Here is a 19,441-nt window from a genome sequence, read left to right as displayed (position 1 = left end):
TGAACGAAGCGTCGAGAAGAAATCATTTTATATTTTGGAAAAATATTCTTAAACAGTGTTCTAATAATATTTTGGTACTTATGCATCAGGTCTAGAATAACATTTTTTTTATAAAAATATCCAATTACTCATTTTTAATATTTTCATTCCATGTTTAATATGTTGTTTTGAATTTATAATTATAGTATATTGATTTAGTTAAGTCTTACTTTCTTAATTGAGCTTATTTACATTTTCCTAAACTTTTAAAAATGTCTTTTAATTTTGTATTTGGTAAAGTCTCTTAAGCTCTCAATTTCTGTCTAACTATTTCCTTAAATTTCAAACCATTTTTGATCTATCCATTCTTTTTTCTTTTCATCAGTAAATACAATCCATAACCAATAATTTCATCAATAAAAGTAAAATAAAGAAATGACACTAAATAGAATAATTCACTCACACAAATAAACTAAAAACAACAAAAAGACCTAGAACAGAGCCAATACTAAATGACAACGTTGGACTTCGATATGCGGTTGATGGACTCGGAGCTTCGACCTAATCTCTCACTACTGTTTGTCGAGTCTGCCAATGATATCCTGATGGTGATCCATCGTCTGAAAAAGGTTTCGATGAAAAACTAAGTGAACCAGAAGCTCCACTGTGAATCATAGCAGATGAAAGAGTTTCAGACAACAAGATTAAGAGAGCGACAAGTGCTATGAAAATTAGAGATTTCAAGGAAGCCATTTGAAATTGACTGATGTACGTAGTTGATTATTAGCAAAGAGAAATTAAAGAACGAAGATTGAAAAAGTGGAATGAGTTTAGAATTATAAAGGCTTGGAATTAAGGTTAAAATATCATTTTCATCTCTATATTTTGATGTTAGTTCAAGTTTGGTCCTTAAACTTTCAATAAAGATTAAAATAGTCGGTATGATTAAATTAGATTTAACAATCAACTTAATTGACAAAGAAAAATTTTAAAAATGCCAAATAAAAGACAAACATAACATATTAAAGAACAATAGAAACCCTAAGCACTATGTTAATTGCCTCTAACTGCCTTGTTCATTAATTCCAAGTAGTAAGTAGTTGGTAGCGTTTGTTGTGTATTAATTTATTATGACCCACCTTTCAACATTGATCACATCTTGAACATATTTGATAGTGGTTTTTAAAATCTTGTATTTCTAATTCTTTTTTTATTTATACTTAATATAATTATACATTTAAATGTTAAAATTCTAAAGTTGGTACACTTAAAAAATAAAAAAAAATTATTTTTCAAACTTTGCATTTAATTGGATCATAGAATCTAAAAACGATTTTTAGAAATAGAATATAAATAATTTTTTACCAAATATTTGTTTGATGCCAATATAAGCTTAGCTCAACTTACATCTGTATGTTCTCGAAGACAAGAGATCCTGAGTTCTAATTAATCCCCCACCTCAAGTTGTTACTTAATAAGACCTTTTTCAAAAAAATATATATATATATATATATATATATATATATATATATATATATATATATATATATATATATATATATATTGTTTGACTTAGTAAACCTAAAAATGTAAAGCATAATTTGAATTCCTTACCCATTGAACAAATGCTAATACAACCTTTTCACTAGATTAGTAACTTTGAGTCCAGCACATTTTTGGAGTATGACTCATAGTTTTGAGATATTTATAAAATATGAGAGAAATTAGTGTAAATAAAACAATTGGTGAAAATATAGCAAAATTTTAGATATTATCAAAATGATTGCCGTTAAAGTTTTATGATATACTGGTGGTAGTCGGAATTAGTCATAGGAGTTGGTAGTGGTGGTTACCTTAGGCGGTTCTTGAAGGTAGTTGTTTAGAGTTGGTCGTCTATAGTGGTCACTAGAGTTGGTCATTGGTGGTAATTAGAGTTGGTGGTAGGGGTATTAAAAAAAATCGATAACTTGACCAACCCGAATTGGGTTGGGTTGTGTTAGAAAATTGAAGAAAAAAAAAGTTGAGTCGGGTATAGCCGGGTCGTGCAAGTAAGGGGTTGGGTAGAAACGACCAAACCCGATTATGTATATACATACATACACACACACACACACACATATACATATGCCTAAAACCTATATATATATATATATATATATATATATCTACATAATCGGGTTTGATTGGGGTCAACCCGACCTCTTACTTGCACGACCCGGCTACTCGAGTCAACTTTTTTTCTTCAATTTTCTAATCCAACTCAACCCAATAGAAAATTTAACCTAACTTAACCCTTATGGTTTGGGTTGGATAATTTGGGTTGGTCGGGTTATTGATTTTTTTGAACATTCCTAGACAATACTAACTATGTTCTTGAGAGGTACAATCTCCCTCTTTACAATAATTATAATGAAAAAAGTTGTTTAATCGTTTATCATGAACTTTATTACCACTCTTCGTCAACTAACTCTTGTGTTTGAATTTTTAGCTACTTAAAGTTTATTATAAGTGTAATGATGTGAGTAAGAAATGTGAGTGACACACCTCATTTTAGGTTTTTCACTCTAACATAGATTGTGGTGTGAATCTACTCTTTAAAAACATTCCTTTTCCAATGTAAGATTAGCAAAGCACTTTTCAAAAAAATTCTATAAAAATTTCGACAGAGTCTCCCCTGAAAAACGGACTAACCACACCTGGAAAGTAGAAGAAAATTATATTTCTATGCTTTTCAAACTTAAATAACATCAAGTGTGTCTCACCACACACTCATCTAGACAATTCTAGAGTCTTAGTCAGAGTTTCTATCCAAACTAGATATTAGTTATAAAATAATTACAGTCCAAAAGGGGTCTCAAAACACGTGACCTTAGCGTGACTCTCGCTATTTCTAACCACCCCATTATACAATACAAAACTTAAGTAAATACATACAATAAGAATAAAAATTTACAATAAATGACGGGGAGCTCAACAATGGCTTGGTCCTTGACAGCTACCTGTGGGGGGGGGGGGGGGGGAGGGGAAGAACATTGAAAACGTGAGCTTAAAACTCAATGAGTCACAGATTTTTAGAAGTAAAAACTCATAAAATATGCTAAAAAAGAAAATCTATAAATTTGCATCAGTAATGAAATGATAGTTGAAACATCGTTATCACATAGTAACCAATCTAACCATGGTAAGACATCTAAATATACGACCAATGATAGCTCGCACATGACCAAGGAATCATACGATCAAAACTAGCTCACACATATTTAGTACCCACCATGATAGCAACCTCTATCCAATACAACCATGATAGCATACTAAATACACGTGACTCAGAATAGCTCACAAGTGATCCATATTCACAAGGAAACATGTGGCCAAATGGAGCTCACGCATACTTAGCACCTACTACAGTAACAACCTCCATCCAATCCAACTATGATAGCATACTAAATACACGATCCTAAATAGCTCACACGTGATCCATATCCATAAGGAAACACGCGGTCAAACGGAGCTCACGCATACTTAGCACTTACCACAGTAACAACCTTCATCCAATCCAACCATGATAGCATACTAAATACACGACCTAGAATAGCTCGTGATGCATATCCACAAAGAAACATGTGGCCAAACGGAGCTCACGCATACTTAGCACCTACCATAGTAACAACCTCCATATTCGCTCCTATGTGCACATAAAGCCACCCACCATGGGTTAAGTTAGGCTCGAAGCCATATCACAATCCTCCATCCACATCCTCACCTAGGCTCAAGTTCTCGAATCTCTGGTCATGACCTCTTTTAGCCCTAGAATCCCCTAACAACTGTAGGTTGCGCTACAGAAACACATTCATGTAGCCTTAAGGAAATCACCTTCTCGTTCACCATAAACATCGATTAATCATATTTCAAAACCAAGTATAATAAAAAACTTGAAACACGATGTCGCACGTGATCGCGACGCGGAGCGACCGACATCCCCAATCATTTAATCTTTAATATTTAAAAGGTTTGGAGTTGCCACCAATCATATTAAGGTGTGATTGGTCACCAAAAAGAAAAAATTGGTCTACGTAAATTCAGATTTAAGGTTCAGGAGTTAGTTGTGTGTAGGGAAGGTATTAGCACCCTACCACACCCATAAAAATGATTACTAAATTTTATCTTTTAAACTAAATTAAAGAGATTCACAAAACAAAGTTTTTTATTTGATATTTTTTAAATGTCCCATGGTTATCAATTCATATCTAAGAAAAAAAAACTGAATTGATGATCATATGGGTGACATGAGAGTCATTAGAAAAATAGAATTTAATTTTTATTTAAAAAGATTTTTTATTTACCTCAAGAATATTAAAATATCAAACTTTGATATTTTGATTTCCATCATAGGCTTTTAATGAAAAATTTCATGTATCTAAATAATTAATGAATTAAAAAAAAACACTACTCAATCCCATTCTAAAATATAAAATTGTTAGATATACTTTCTTTAAAAATAATTTACTAATTAATTTTTAAAAATTGAGAAATTTTATGTATTTATGGGATTTTAACCATAAAATACATAAATGAACACTACTCTTTCCCATAAATAATACAATATAAAATAGTTGGCAAATATGACAAATAATACAACCAACAATATATGTTGCCAAATAATACAAGTTGGAGATAATATCTACATATTCAAAAATAAAATATTGGAAATAATATGCTACATTAGAAATATATACAGTTTGAGAAATAATGTTTGGAAAGTAAATAATATACAGTGGTGAAATAAGTATTCTGCCATTCAACAAATCTAATCAATCCATATCAAACATATTTAATTAACAGTAAAAACAACCAAATTAAACCCTAAATTTAACAAACTTAAATCAAATGGACATAGGTAATTTGATGTAACAATTTTCAAATAACCTAAACTTAACAAAATTAAAACACAAAAGCAGATTTGATGTGATGGTATTTAAACGATCTAGGTCTAATAAAATTAAAACACCATAACCCTAACAAAATTAAACACAGTAAGCAAATTTGATGCAACAATATTCTATTGGTATTCAATTGATTTAACCTAATAAAATTAAAACACAAAGCAGAGGCATAATTTAATGAAAAATAGATTCAATTGGTCTAAACTTAACAAAATTAAAACACCCTAAATCTAAAAAAAATTAAACACAGTATAGCCTAGTCAAAATTTGATGCAACTGGTTTAACCTAACAAAATTAAAATACAAAGCAGAGGCATAATTTAATAAAAAATAGATTCAATTGGTCTAAACCTAACAAAATTAAAACACCATAAACCTAAAAAAATTAAACACACAGACTAGGCAAAATTTGATGAAGGAATAGATTTAATTAGTCTAACCTAACAAAATCAAAAGCTCGTTAAAAATCAATTTAACGAATTTAAAACAAAAAAAATTTGAAGAATGGAAGAACAATTTACGTTCTAATAAAGGGAAAAGATGGAAAGAAAAAGCTTACCTTTTGGCAGAATAGTTTTTCGCTTTGCACCCTTTTAACTGATCTCTCATTTTTCTAAAAAATCTCCTCCTTCCCTCTTTTTTTCAGCTTTTTTTTTTAAGATTGCAAGATCGTGAGGATCGTGTTTGTGATAGTGGAAAAGTGGGAAGAATCGTGAAGAGGGAGGGGAAAAATCGTGGGACTTGTGAGGAGGAAGTGGCTGAGAGAAAAGAGGGAGGAGATATGAAATTTAATTATTGTTTTTTGTTTTTTTAAAATAAATAAATTCAAATTTAAATCAACTTAATTTAATAAAAATAAAGTAATAAAATAAAATAAAGTAAAGTAAATATAAAAAATAAATGGCCAAAATATGGTATCTACAGCTTGCCCCCTTTGTCTATCCTGAAAATATTTAAAGGTAGACAAAGGAAATAGATAAAGTATTTGGACCAAATTTTATTTTTTTTAGAGTGAGAACTAAAAAAGATTATCAACCTTAACTCTATGGCCAGGTTTGATAAATAAAGGACCTAATAGACAGGCTTCGGCCTCAGCTTCAGATCTGGGCTCGATTTAACCAGATTCGAAAAGACATCAACCTTAGCTCCAGGACTAGGTTTGATAAATAAAGAACCTGATAGACAGGCTTCGACCTCAGCTTCAGATCTGGGCTCGATTTAACCAAATTCAAAAAGACATCAACCTTAGCTCCAGGACTAGGTTTGATAAATAAAGGACCTGATAGACAGGTTTCAGCCTCAACTTCAGATTTGGGCTCGATTTAACCAAATTCGAAAAGACATCAAACTTAGCTCCAGGACTAGGTTTGATAAGTAAAGGACCTGATAGACAGGCTTTGGCTTCAGCTTTAGATCTGGACACAATTTAACCAAATTTGAAAAGTCATCAACCTTAGTTCCAGGACTAGGTTTGATAAAAATTGGACTCGTCCTACTTTGGACTAGGTAAAAATTTAATTTCAAAATAAAATATTGTGATTTCCAAAGAAATAAATAGCTCAGTGCTCCATTCATCAATCCTCTTAACAATTGATCAGTATGACCACCGGATAGAATAAAACACATATATCATGAAAGCTTTTTAAGTTGCCGAATTTGCCACTCTTTGAATCAAAACTGCGAATGACTGCACTATGTTGTAAAGATCCAATATTGTTTAGTCCTTGGACATCATAAAACGTGAATCCCTTTAAGATGTAGACTTCCAATTACGATAACTCCCATCATAATAAAATTTGTCTGGACTTGTAGACACCTATATTTCCTTAAATGTTATCAAAAGAAAATCATAGCTTTTACTTGGTTTGCAAATACAATAAGTTGTACTGGATCCTTGCTAATTAACAAAATGTAGAATAATGGACTGATGAATCATGAATGTTTACTATATTTTAGAAAGGATAAAAGAAAAGATTGTCAAATAAACATATGTTTAATAAATATAATAAGAAATGAAAAAAAAATTGTGACAACAATGCTTGGAATAGGAGTACAAAGAGAGGGGTGAGAGAAAGTTTACACATCTGGAAATAACATTCTAAGAACTAAATGTAAGTTTCCTAGAAATACCCCTGACTTCTTTCAACATTACGAAACCCTCTAAGAAAAGATCTCATGCATAATATCTTCGAACATAATCTGAATTCACAGGATTTTCTAACTCAACGCCATCCATATTAGTCAAAAGTAGAGCTTCTCTTGAAAAAGCTTTTTTCACTACGAATGAACTTCATAATTAGGAGTCCATTTTCCTCAATGATCCTTTTGAAACAGAAGTATTCTTTTTAATATCAAATCTCCCTCTCGAAAGCTTTAGGGATGCACTTTCTTATTATATGCTCGCATTAGTCTTCTTTGGTAAAGTTGCCCTCCACAACAAAGGTGTCAAAAGCTAGGGATAAACAAGCACCACATGACAAAATAAAATGCTGGAGGCCAGGGATAAACAAGCACCATCACAGCAAAAATAAGACTCTGAGGTCCAAGGATAAACAAGCACCTCCACAACAGAAAGTGTCAAAGGCTAGAGATAAACGAGCGCCACATGACAAAATGAAACACTGGAGGCTAGGGATAAACAGGCGCCATCACAGCAAAAATAAAATGTTGGAGGCTAGGGATAAACAAGTACCTTCACAACAAGAAGTGTGAAAGGTCAGGGATAAACAAGCGTCACATGACAAAATAAAATGCTAGAGCTAGGGATAAACAAGTGCATCATAGCTAAAAACAAAAAGATAAATGTTATTCATGAATGCATGTATGTATGTACATACTATGACATGCTTATTTTAATAGTTTTCTTTTTTTAAACATTCTCTAGATTCTTTTCAAAAGAAGAAAACGAGTCAAAGCATACAAAATAGGTGGTTTACTTTTTCCCAAAACTAGCTATTAGGTATCATGAACTTGAGCCGTAATCGATTCTAAATTGCCTTGAAAATCTCCTTAGAGTGATTATTTAACCAAATAAAACACCATCTCTAGTCGTTAAGACCGATGGTAAATAAGTAAGTCTATAAAAGTCAGTAATCTTGTAACTTAGATCTTGATCTTAAAGTCCTTCAATCTTGAAACTCTTCATAAGTGAAAAACTATAATGGGTCTTATAATCTTGAAAGAGTGAATTTTCTTAGAATTGGCTCTCTTATGCAAGTAATAGTGACAAACATCCTATACTTTGCAATGCAGTCTTACTCAGATGGACGATACTTGGACTTCGATAAAGAAAGCTAGTCTCCCCCTATATATTAAATTAGGGGAGACTACCCAATATGGTCTTTGATAAAAATAGGAAAACTCCTGTTAAATTCATTTTACGAGCAAAACTAATGATTATTAGATATCTTACAACTTAGTCACTTCCAAAATAAAGATTTTGACTTGTTAGTTGAATAATCCTCTTGTTCTCTATTTCAACGTCTCAAGCACAACATATTTTAATTCCTCTTCTCATGAATAAGAGATGGAGATTTGAAATCCAACCTTAATTTGATGTCAAAGTCTTCAATAATATCATATATTTTCTTTCATGTTAGACAAATAGGGAGGATAAATATAATATTGAAAAAGCATTTAAACCAATAATCCATTTTATTTTGGAGAATAGAACACATGCGACTGTCAAGATGTCATCCAATTCAACAAGACATTAAAAGGTGTGCCTGTTATAAAGGTCTTGCCCTATTCCAATAGAAAATAATCTTCGATTTCTCTTGCAGTCTTAGGTAGTTCTTTTTTCCAATTGAGATGCTCCAAATTTTGCAAGAAGGGAGAAACCAACTCATCAGATTGAATTGCACTACTAAAGACGATAGGGTCAAATGCTTTGTTGTCATTTCTTTGCTTCATTTATTTGACTTTTCCTCTTCATAGATCACCTGTTTAAATGATGGTAGTGACACATGGCTGATAATGCTCTACCCCGAGCTAACCTCATGCACTTCATCTTTTCATTTAGTGGGATTGCTTTTAATGATGCTAACTTCTACTTCTGCATCCTTTGTAATCCTTTCTCTTTTAAAATTCGCTTACAAGTCTTTCTCTCATTGTCATAATGTAAAGGGTATTTTATAGTAGTATGTAGCATTCATAACACTTATAAAACACTAGTGACATTAATATCCTTACTCAATCAACTGAAGGTTGCCCCTGATCGACTATCTTTACATCTTTAGGCATATTCCTTAAAAGTGTCCAATGCCTCATTTTTTATAAACTGGAGATTAAAACGGTATTAAGCCAAATTAATAATTTCCTTGTGCTATTTCAAGACTTGTGCACTTGAGAGATATCCAACTACATGTACCAATGAGTAACTGAGCCAATTAGCCTATCTTTTTATGAACAACTAATTGGCGCACTAGAACATCTCAACTAGGTTGACACCTTCGTAGCACCCTCATCATACCTCATACCTAATAAAGAATACATTCCTTATCACGAGATCACATAGTATTAAATTAGGTGTTCTTGAAAGTGGAGAAAAAATTTGTCATCCTGGAAGTGGACCGACATCCTTCAGTCGTACATGATGAAATGACTGTTAAGGTAGTCGCCCCCATTATACTTTCCAAATTTTGGCATCTTCAACTTGGGTGGAGTAACGAATGACATCTAAGACTAGACATAGTTGTGTCACCTCAATGTCTTCATAAATGTTCTTTTCCTCTATTATACACAATCTTTCTTCTAGAAACTTTGGTATAATCTTCCTTCGAGATTTGTGTCTTCAAAGGTCTTCTTATCGATATTCTCATTTGTTGTAGAGACTAAGTCATTCAAATGGCTTGTTTATGGTGGAGCTTGACCACAATCTTGTATCAGGTATGCCGTCCAGTCTACCAATGACAAACCTAATAGCTTTTTAAAAGTAAGAGCATGTGGGTGAGGAGAAACATCATCTGGAGCTTGGTTCTAAACCAATTTCACTTGTTTGAATGCCCCTGCTACTGGTCTATCTTTAACTTAAGTGAGGGACTTTAAAACCTTTGCTACTTGTCCTTTTAACACTTTGACACATCCTTTCTGATTACTTGCACTTGGTTGGGGAACTCTTCCATGACTTCGACCAATAATGAATGAGGGGTGAAATCTTTTGAACTATTTGTAAAAACTTTGACTATTTTAATCTTTCTAAAGAGAGAGAATGGTAAAATTATTTGAAGTTATTTACTAGCGTGAGATTTACGCATGTGAAATTTCATCTACAATGCAACAATCATCATTCTAAAGTGAATAAAATTTACTAATATTTTCAAGAAGAAATAGTTAAATGCTATGACTAATGAGATTTTTAAACAAAATACTAGCCAACAGTTTATAACATACATACAGGTACTGTTTATAAACATATGATTGTAATGCATCATGATGAAATGACTCTTAGTGTTAGATCGTGCAAGTAAAAAGATATAATGATGGAATAAGAGCATAGTATAATACTATCCATGATATATTTTTTTTTCTAACAAAAACTTTTCCTTTTGGTGCAAACTTCCACTCTTTATTTTATAGTTGCAAAAAGTCAATAACATTAAAACATTAGTAGTTATTTATTAAATAAGACAAAAAAAAAACTTAATAATAGTGTAACTTCTTATAAAGAAATCACAATTTTTAACGAGATAAAATGGATAACAATGTGGTTATATGAGATAAAAAAAAGTTAATACACAAAACTGACAAAAGTTTTACGAAACCATCTAAATTAATTATTTACTCTAAACATATAGTGATTTAAGAGCTTCTCTCTTTTGATTAATTAGTCAAATTTGTTGGCTGTGATCAAGTATGTAACGACCCAACTCCTTATACTAAGTCGAAGCCATTACTAATTTAAAAGATAAATAAAATTTGTAAAATTTAGGTAAAAATAAAACAAAACCTCAAAATTTTCATTTAAAAGCATAAACAAATGTGATTAGAGATAAGTACAAAAATAAAATCTTAACTTGGGCCCTATCTAGTTTTAAAGAAATAAAATAACAAATAAAGAATAAAATAAAATGCAAACATTAAAATCTGAACAATGACATAAAGCGGAAGCAAAAGATCCCTATGGCTCGCCACGATCACTTCTGGTCACTCGCCAGCTTGCCTTTGCTCTTATCTCTGCCTCTGACTGAAAAATAGAAATGGAAAGAGTGAGTTTAAAATACTCAGTAAGGGGCCCACTACTAGTCCTGCTAGGTGCCTGTTAACTTCCTATTAGAGTCCTGAAAAGTGGTACCCAAGAACTGGCACGTTCCCGAACACGTGCAACATGTGATCTTGGAGGAACATAACTGGTCTTTGGTGATCCTAAAGGAACACTCAGGATAAACTGGTCTGTAGTGTACCCGGAGGAAACACTGGGCTGCGAGCGATCCCGTCGAATCACTCGAATCATGTCTATGTTAATGCCAGACTGACGATCCCATCGGACTGCGGAGTCCTAAAAAGGTGGTGATCCAGAAGGACACCCATGCAGGTACGACTCTAATAGGATAAGCTAACATACACCCAAACCATAACATACACGTAACAAATCATCATCACATCATCAAGTCATACCATATCATCATGTCATATCATGTCATCATGTCATATCATATCATCATTAAATTGTCATGCCGTTATGCAATCTAATCATCAATATACATAACTAAAAATACATGCGATCTCTTAATTCCAGTCGTAGGTCTAGTAGTAGAATCTCTTACCTGGAGATTAGATCAATCAAAATTTAACAGTAAAATCACGCCTTCCAAGCAGCGATGTCCTAAATAGTTATAAAAACTAAATTTAATAATTTAACCTTTAAAGAATTAAGGGTCCAAAAATCCATTTGAAGTAACTTACCCAAGATCAAGGCCTAACTCGGTTTAGACTTAGTTGGACAAATTCCCAGCTCGGCTTCCAGTTAACTATAGTCAATTTAATCCAACAATTAACTTAGTTAAGGTCAAAATAAACCTTAGCTGGGTAGACTAAACCAAATCAAGCATACCAAGGCTTACCAAGAAAAATGGGTCAAAAATAGGGTTAAAAGAAGCTTGGCAGCTCAACTCGCTTGACTGGAGGGGGAAAACCGACTGGCAGCTCAACTGGAGGAAGGGACTGGCTAGTCGACTCAGCTAAGGACTCGCGTGTGGCTCCACTCGGGTAGACTCTAGGCACGACTCAGCAAAACAACGCACGTGCGGCTCGATTTGACACTTGCGGGCGGTTGGAGGCACAACTCGCACACGCGGCTCGAACGGCTCAGGCGGCTGTTGTCAGGTTGACTCGGGTTACGCCTGCTGATGGTTCGTTGACAGATAAGACCAACGACGAAGACGGCGACGATGTTGCTACTGCAAGCCGGACGACTCGATTCGCTGCGAACGACTGAAGACGGAGGCGATGGCTGACGGAGCGTTGTCGTGCGTGATGTGCTCCACGTGACGGCTGACGCTTGCGCACGGTTCGACTATGACGGCAGCGCGACTTCAAACGACGGAGGCGACGCGCCTGATGAAGTCGATCAGCTCGGACTGACGGCGGTTGCGACGACGGTGGCGGTTTGCAAGAGGGGGTGGCGACGGCGGGATTAGGGTTAGGGTTTTCTCCTTTTCTTTCCTTTTTTTTCCAATGAAGGAGATAACACAACTTCCTATGCCATATTTAAACAAAATAATAGCATTAATTATTATTTTTCTTTTCCTTTTCCTCTTTCTCCAGACTCAACCAAATAAAACAAATTTTCTCTCCTCATTTAAAACCCACCAAATCTCCCTTTTTATCTTCTTTTTTTCCCAAATAAATCACATAATCTCTCTTCTCAACCAACCAATCATCTTTATCTTATCAAACTATATTTTCATAAATCATTACATTATTCTCACAATACAATTATTAAGTCCTTAAGTCCAAAAATATCCCCAAACATACATAACCAAAACAAATTAAACATAAATTTCAACTTAACAAAAATTTGATATTTTCAGTTATTCAATAGAATCAAATCTCCATAAGATAAAATCTTCAACATTTAAATAACACCCAAAATCTCAAAATTATACTTAAGATAATAAAATTAAATTCCTAAATTTTGGGGCGTTACAAAGTAAAATGTCAAATTTACTTTAAGAAAATTGAAAAAAAAAAAGTGAAATCTTTTCATTATTTTCTTTGATTGATTTTTTACTTGGAAATATTTGCCTCTTTTAATATAACTTTCAAAATATTAAAACTTTATAAAAAAGATAATATGCACGTTGTTTCACACAAATAAATTGAAGAAACAAAAATGAAAGTTATAGGTTTTTTTTTACCAATTTTTTTTTTATACTTTGATCATATTTTTTAGCATTTCAAATAATCGTTCTCAAAATTTTAATTTTTAAGGCTAATGTTATTTAATTCTAACATGTGTTTTCTTTAATCTATTTTCGCTTGCTCTGCAGTCCTATACATTTCCATTATCTTACCTAGCCTCGTCTTTCATATGATGAAAGCGATAGCTTTCTAGTAGTCTAGTCCGAAAAGATTTGGATGCCCGACCTAGCAATTTAATCAGATATTCTGATATAAAGTAGTCTTCCAAAACCGAGACAACAAGATAGAGAGAATCCACATATACTAATTTTGAAGGCTGCCTTTATGGTTTAGTCTTCATTAGAAAAAGGAAGGTTGAGATCCTATTATTCCACATATTAGGATTACTCAATGGGTCTGGGTCTTTCACTAATGCTTTTCGTACTCATTTACTAGGAATGTTCGTTCTCTCATTTTGCCTTATCATTCTTCTACTCTATCGCTAGGCGGTGAGGCTATCCTACTTTATACTGAATTCTACTATTGAAAAGAATCTCTTTGCCCCTACCATGGAGGCTTTTGTCCCGAGAAAGATTGGTCGAGTTTTGAGTGATCACTCTTCGTACTTCTTTTGATATGAGAAATACCTGTCTCGTGAGGATAGACTTTCTCGATTGGATCTTGTCTTCCAGACTTGGTGAAGCCTATTGCAGCTTTGCACCCTAGAGTGGGATTCGAAAGAGAGAATTCTAACTCCGCCTGCCTATTCACATAGTGGAAATTTTCATGGATTTAACCTCAAACCTCTTTGAGATGGGATGGGCACTTGACCTTTCCTCTCGAGTTTCCAATTTTAGTCTCTCATCCATTACAAAAAGGAAGAAATCAAGAACCTAAGGGCCCGTTTGGTAACATTTCTGTTCCCTGTTTCCTGTTTCCTGTTTTCTGTTTCTTGTTCCCTGTTTCTTCTTTCTTTAGAACAAGAAACAGGAATATGTTTGATAACTGTTTCTGTTTCTTGTTTCTTTAAAAAAAGAAACAGAAACAGAAAATGTGTTTGGTAACTGTTTCTTGTTTCCTGTTTTTATTATTTATTGTTTAATAGTTTTGTTTGATTGCTCATCTTCAAGATTTATTTTTATTTTATTCACATGTAATTCAATTAAACATTAAGTTAAAATTTATGTCCTGCATTAAACATAAAAATGAAAATTATCAAAAGTACTTTATATCATTTAATACAAAAAGTCCTAGTGCACAAATAAAAGAAATAACATAAACATAAAATTGTATCTATCCTTCAAATGTTGCCCAAATTTGATTTGCAATATCATCTCTCGCTCGGGCCATTTCTCGTAAATGCTGTCGACTCACATCTAATTCAATTATATCCCTCTGCAAATTGGCCGAAAAATTATGTGTATCTTCAACGATCATTAATTCATTGCTAAAGTCATTGAAAAGATCATCTTCACGATCATTCAATCTAATATAATTGTGAACTGTGCAACATGCTATCGGTATATATTTTTGTGTCTTGATCGGGTACGGAGGCATTTGCTTAAGAATAGGAAATCGAGCCTTCAGCACACCAAAACAACGTTCGATGACATTTCGCAGTGAAGAATGTCGATAATTAAACACTTCTTCTCTACCTCGAGGGCGATGTCTCCTTTCTCTAAAATCTCGTAAATGATATCTTTGACCTCGAAATGGTGCTAAAAATCCTGGCATATTTGAATATCCTGAGTCGACAAGATAGTATTGATCTGCATGTAATAAAGCAAATAAAAAATTATCATAAACTCAAATATGGAATTAAAGTTTTGAAAAACACATAATTACTTACCTCTCTTAGGCATAGGAAATTTATTCTCGGGATTCTTGATACATTCTTGGAGTATACGAGAATCATTGGCCGATCCTTCCCAACCAGACATGACATACGTGAATAACATATCAAATGAACAAACACACATTATATTCCATGTTGTGTTAGTTTTTCTTCCACGAAACGGTATTTGTTCATTTTGGGGAATGCTTGCAGCAACATGAGTGCCATCAATAGCACCAATACAATCCTAAAGGATAATAAAAAAACATAAATATATTTCTAAACATTATATTTCTGAAAATAAATCAAAACGTTAAGGCATTACCTTAAAGAAAGGGTAATATTTTGAATTTGATACGATCTCCGTTGCTACAGTGTCCATATTGGGTGGACGAATAATTTCTCCACCAAGCTTGCAAACTTTCCTCAAAACCTTGTTAAAAGCTAGAGAAATAGTATGACCCGAATGTTGAAATCTTTCTGCTGCTATACGATTGCTTTCATTATGTGATATGATTAATAAGAATATAGCAACTTTTTCTTGAACGGTAAGATACCTAGATGATTTCAGATTTGTCTTTGATTTTAAATCTTCACAAAACCTTATGAATGTAATTCTTTTCATTCTAAAACAATCAAAACATCTACTATCGTTTCCATTTAACAACTCAATCACATAATCATGTCCTCTCAGTGCAGAGGTTCTACATGGTTGTTTTGAATATTGTATCCTGTTGAAGCTCATGTAGAATAAAGTAAAAAGGATGCAAATACCATCATCATCGTCGTCAGAATCAAAACCGTCATCAGAATGATTATCTTGAATCAAGTCCATATCAATTCACTAGTATATCCCTAAATCAAACACAAAAAATGTACAAATCAAAGACTATTTATGACATAATCCATCTCAATACATCAAACGTAGCCATGTTAAAAAACAACACAAACCATAAAGTCAATTGAAGTCCATATCAATTCAAAGTCAAACATACAAAATCCATGTTTAAGTCTAATATTAAAAAGTAAATGACATAATCCTAAAACATCCCTAAGTGACATCTAAAGACTATTTATGAAATCTCTCTTCCTTGAATCGGGCATGCGCAAAAATAGCTTTCTCCAAGCAAGATCTCCGTGCAAGAGTTTCAGTATTTTGGAATAAGCCTCTCCATCAACATCCTCCATTGTATTTAAAATGTCTAAACATTCCATCAACTCTTCATGGAGATCATCTTTTTTGTTTGATGTTTGACTCTCATCAACTTGACTAGATGTACAACCAAAAGATCTTTTCTCAAGGATGTCATTCTTTCTCTTTGCATTCTCCGCATATACATCTAAGAATGATGAGAAGAAACTGCCAAATTCGTCTTTCTTTCTTCGAAATCGTTTTTTGCTTTTTCCTTTATTATTCTCTTCAACACCAACGTTTGTGTTGCTTGCAACATCATTTTCATTTTCATCTTCAGAATCTGAAATAAGTCTTGTTGATGGGCAAGCATTTACACCTGTTGCAGTAGTATCTCCAAAAATCCTTACGAGCTTTTCATAATGTGGGCAACCACTTTTTCTAAACTTTTTAGCTCTCTTATTCACCTATAGAAAATGAAAACTGTTTAGCTCTCTTATTCGCCTAAAGATGATTAGCAATTGAAAAAAACTGCAACTATTATACCTTAAAAAGCTCATTCCATTGCTCCTCTTCAAGATTGATGGTACCTAATAATGGATCCCAACCATTTCCTGTCATATCACTCAATATCTTTTTGAAGTCTTTGTACATTTGTCTTAATTTGTTAAACTTATTTTTCAATTGATCGTGAGAATAATTATATCCTGCACTAGCAATTAGTTGGCTTCTCATATAATTCCAACTAGTCTTTGTAAATGTTGTAGTTGGTCGATTGCCTTTTGCAACCTCTTCATCCATTAAGTCTACAAACAAAGTTTCACTTTTATTTGACCATGGTCCCTCACCTTTTAATTCATCAATCTCAACAACGTCATCGACACAAAGTTGTTCAGTTGATTTTTGTGACATCCTTTCTACATAATGACAAATCCAAAAATTAGTGGCAAAATTAAAATAAACAAACAGAATGTTTATAGTTTAAACAACATATATCAGTTCAGTTCAAACATGGCTAATTGCAAAAGCAAAAGAAAACATAATAGAATTAATATATAGTTTAAACAACATATATTTATGTAATTAAGCTTTGAGATTGACAAGTTAATAGATTTTTATATATTTTTGTAAATACTGTTTCATGAACATTCATGATGAAATTATTAAGTCATGGCAGAAATCATAACTTAAGTTCTATTAGTAACAAATTAGATATATTGGTCAAGAAGACTGAACATTCTTGTCTCGAAATCAAATTCTATATTCAGTTCTCTTCTCTAACATTTCCATGGAATCATTGTACAATAACACTATGTTTACATACATCACAAATAAGTAATGTTTTTCAGTTTTCTAAAAAACAAAAACCATACATGTGGACCAAATATCAACACTACAAAGAGACTTCCCAACTTCTTGACTTTTAGGTTCCCTTCAATTTAATTACGATGTTGATGGAAAAATGGGAGTGATAGAGAAAAGTCTTTGGATGAAATTGGAAGCTGTACTGTTAAATATCATATGTTAAACATTCATATTTTATACAGAGAATGAAGTTAGTAGATGCATTCATATTCCATACTGGCTTGTTAAGCATACCAGGAGGATCTATCCATTTTCAACAACTTCTGTTTTCACCAAAATTTTCCTTTGAACTGAACAAACCAAGGTGAAAACAGAGCAGCTGGATGTATGCTATTGGTTTCAATCATGACTAATTGAATTCAAATCTCAGTTGGTGGGCAAAGACAGGACTGAAGTTTTACTGAGTATTAAATCTCTATGCAACCAATACATGTAACTCGGGTAAATCTAATTCAACAGCATTCGAACTTTTGTACTAAATCAGCATCAGAAATGGGAATTTGATATATCATGTTCAGCATGAGAAGAGAAATTGTTTCATTCGAGTTCACTAAATTTAGAAAAACCATAAAGACAGCATTTCTTGCAATCTGCAGTCCAAACATTAATTTTCCCATAAAATAACTAACAACAGGAGAAGATTATCCAATTGCAGGACTCTAGCATCTTGTAGTGAAACGAAGATCAATGGGCAAGGATTTGGAAAAGCCCACAAAAAAATCAAATACCTAAACTCATCCCAACTCTCAAAAAGGTATGATAGAAAGTATGCTAAGAGTTTGAACTTGAAAAGAAAGCCAAAGACAGAAAGCAAAACAATTCAAAGCGGCATTATATCAAACACCTACCATGCATATTAATAAGCAAATATTTTATCAAACAAGACAATGTCAGGAGAGAATTGAAAACAATAATACTCGAATTCGTAAACATTAAAAACATCCCCAATAGATAAAGAAGGAACAAACATACAGAAATTAAAGAACATAGCCCAAGAATCATGATCCTCTATTCTTTACTAGCTACCATAACGGCAATAAAACACAATTTGAAAGGCGGGAAGCAAAATAATTAAAGAACTTAAAATGAAGAACCAACCCAGAATACCAGAAGATTTACCCCAATAGATACTGCTAAACGCCGAAGCCTGCAGGAGTAAAGGGCATTCGCCAGCACAAAAAGTTGCGGTTTTTAGAGAAATCTGTAGTCGTTTTTCTTAGACGAGAGAAGACAAAACCGAAGAGAACAGCTAGCCGGAGAGAAGACAAAACCGAAGAGAAAACCTAGCCGGAGAGAAGACAAAACGGAGAAGGGAGATGCCTAGCCGGAGAGAATGGAGAAGACGAGTGGAAGAGGAAAAGAGAAACAAAAAGAAATAAAGATGGGAACGAAACGAGAGAAACTTGTTTTTTTTGTTCCCACAAATTCTTAGATAAAATAGAAACGTTCCTTATTATTTTGAGAACAAGAAACAGGAAACTTTATCAAACAAATTCGTTTCTTAAAAATTAGAAACAGAAACAGGAAACGAGAAACAGGAACGTTATCAAACGGGCCCTAAATAACCTATGGAAGAAGACGAGAGAAGAAATAAAGAGCTCAATGAGAGGAGCGAAAGCAGGTCGACTATAAGGAGATGACATTTGATTATTGCTTGGATTATTCCTTATTTCTATATGAGTCCCACTGAAAGTCTCAAGGAAGAAAGATCAAGGGAGCGCAAATCTGACTCTGGTATAAAGTTCTTTTCTAGTCTTTGGATAACGAGAAGGAAGAAAAAAGAAATACAAGAGGGAGTGACGAATAGGGGGAATCAACTCATTCTACTAGGGAATTAGACTGGCACGA

At 33.2% G+C, this 19,441-nt stretch overlaps 1 protein-coding gene and 1 pseudogene across 1 annotated transcript; both read right to left on the bottom strand.

The window, feature by feature from the left end:
* LOC127148432 (pyruvate kinase 2, cytosolic-like) overlaps nt 1-19,441 on the bottom strand; it is a 95,046-nt pseudogene that overhangs the window by 10,306 nt on the left and 65,299 nt on the right.
* LOC127148427 (L10-interacting MYB domain-containing protein-like) lies at nt 16,070-17,155 on the bottom strand. Its single transcript, XM_051082030.1, has 2 exons — nt 16,775-17,155; nt 16,070-16,695 (listed from the first exon to the last, which is right to left on the bottom strand). Exons 1-2 carry the CDS (start codon nt 17,138-17,140, stop codon nt 16,159-16,161), a joined length of 903 nt encoding a protein of 300 aa, XP_050937987.1. The 5' UTR covers nt 17,141-17,155; the 3' UTR covers nt 16,070-16,158.

This window comes from Cucumis melo, chromosome 3, assembly GCF_025177605.1.
Source record: "Cucumis melo cultivar AY chromosome 3, USDA_Cmelo_AY_1.0, whole genome shotgun sequence".
Lineage (NCBI taxonomy): Eukaryota > Viridiplantae > Streptophyta > Magnoliopsida > Cucurbitales > Cucurbitaceae > Cucumis > Cucumis melo.
This window is presented reverse-complemented; position numbering and strand designations above follow the sequence as displayed.

Coding starts and splice junctions, on each gene's coding strand:
- LOC127148427 (XM_051082030.1), bottom strand. CDS start 17,140: ATGTCACAAAAATCAACTGAACAACTTTGTGTCGATGACGTTGTTGAG. Junction 16,696..16,774: donor AATGGAATGAGCTTTTTAAG/GTATAATAGTTG, acceptor CATTTTCTATAG/GTGAATAAGAGAGCTAAAAA.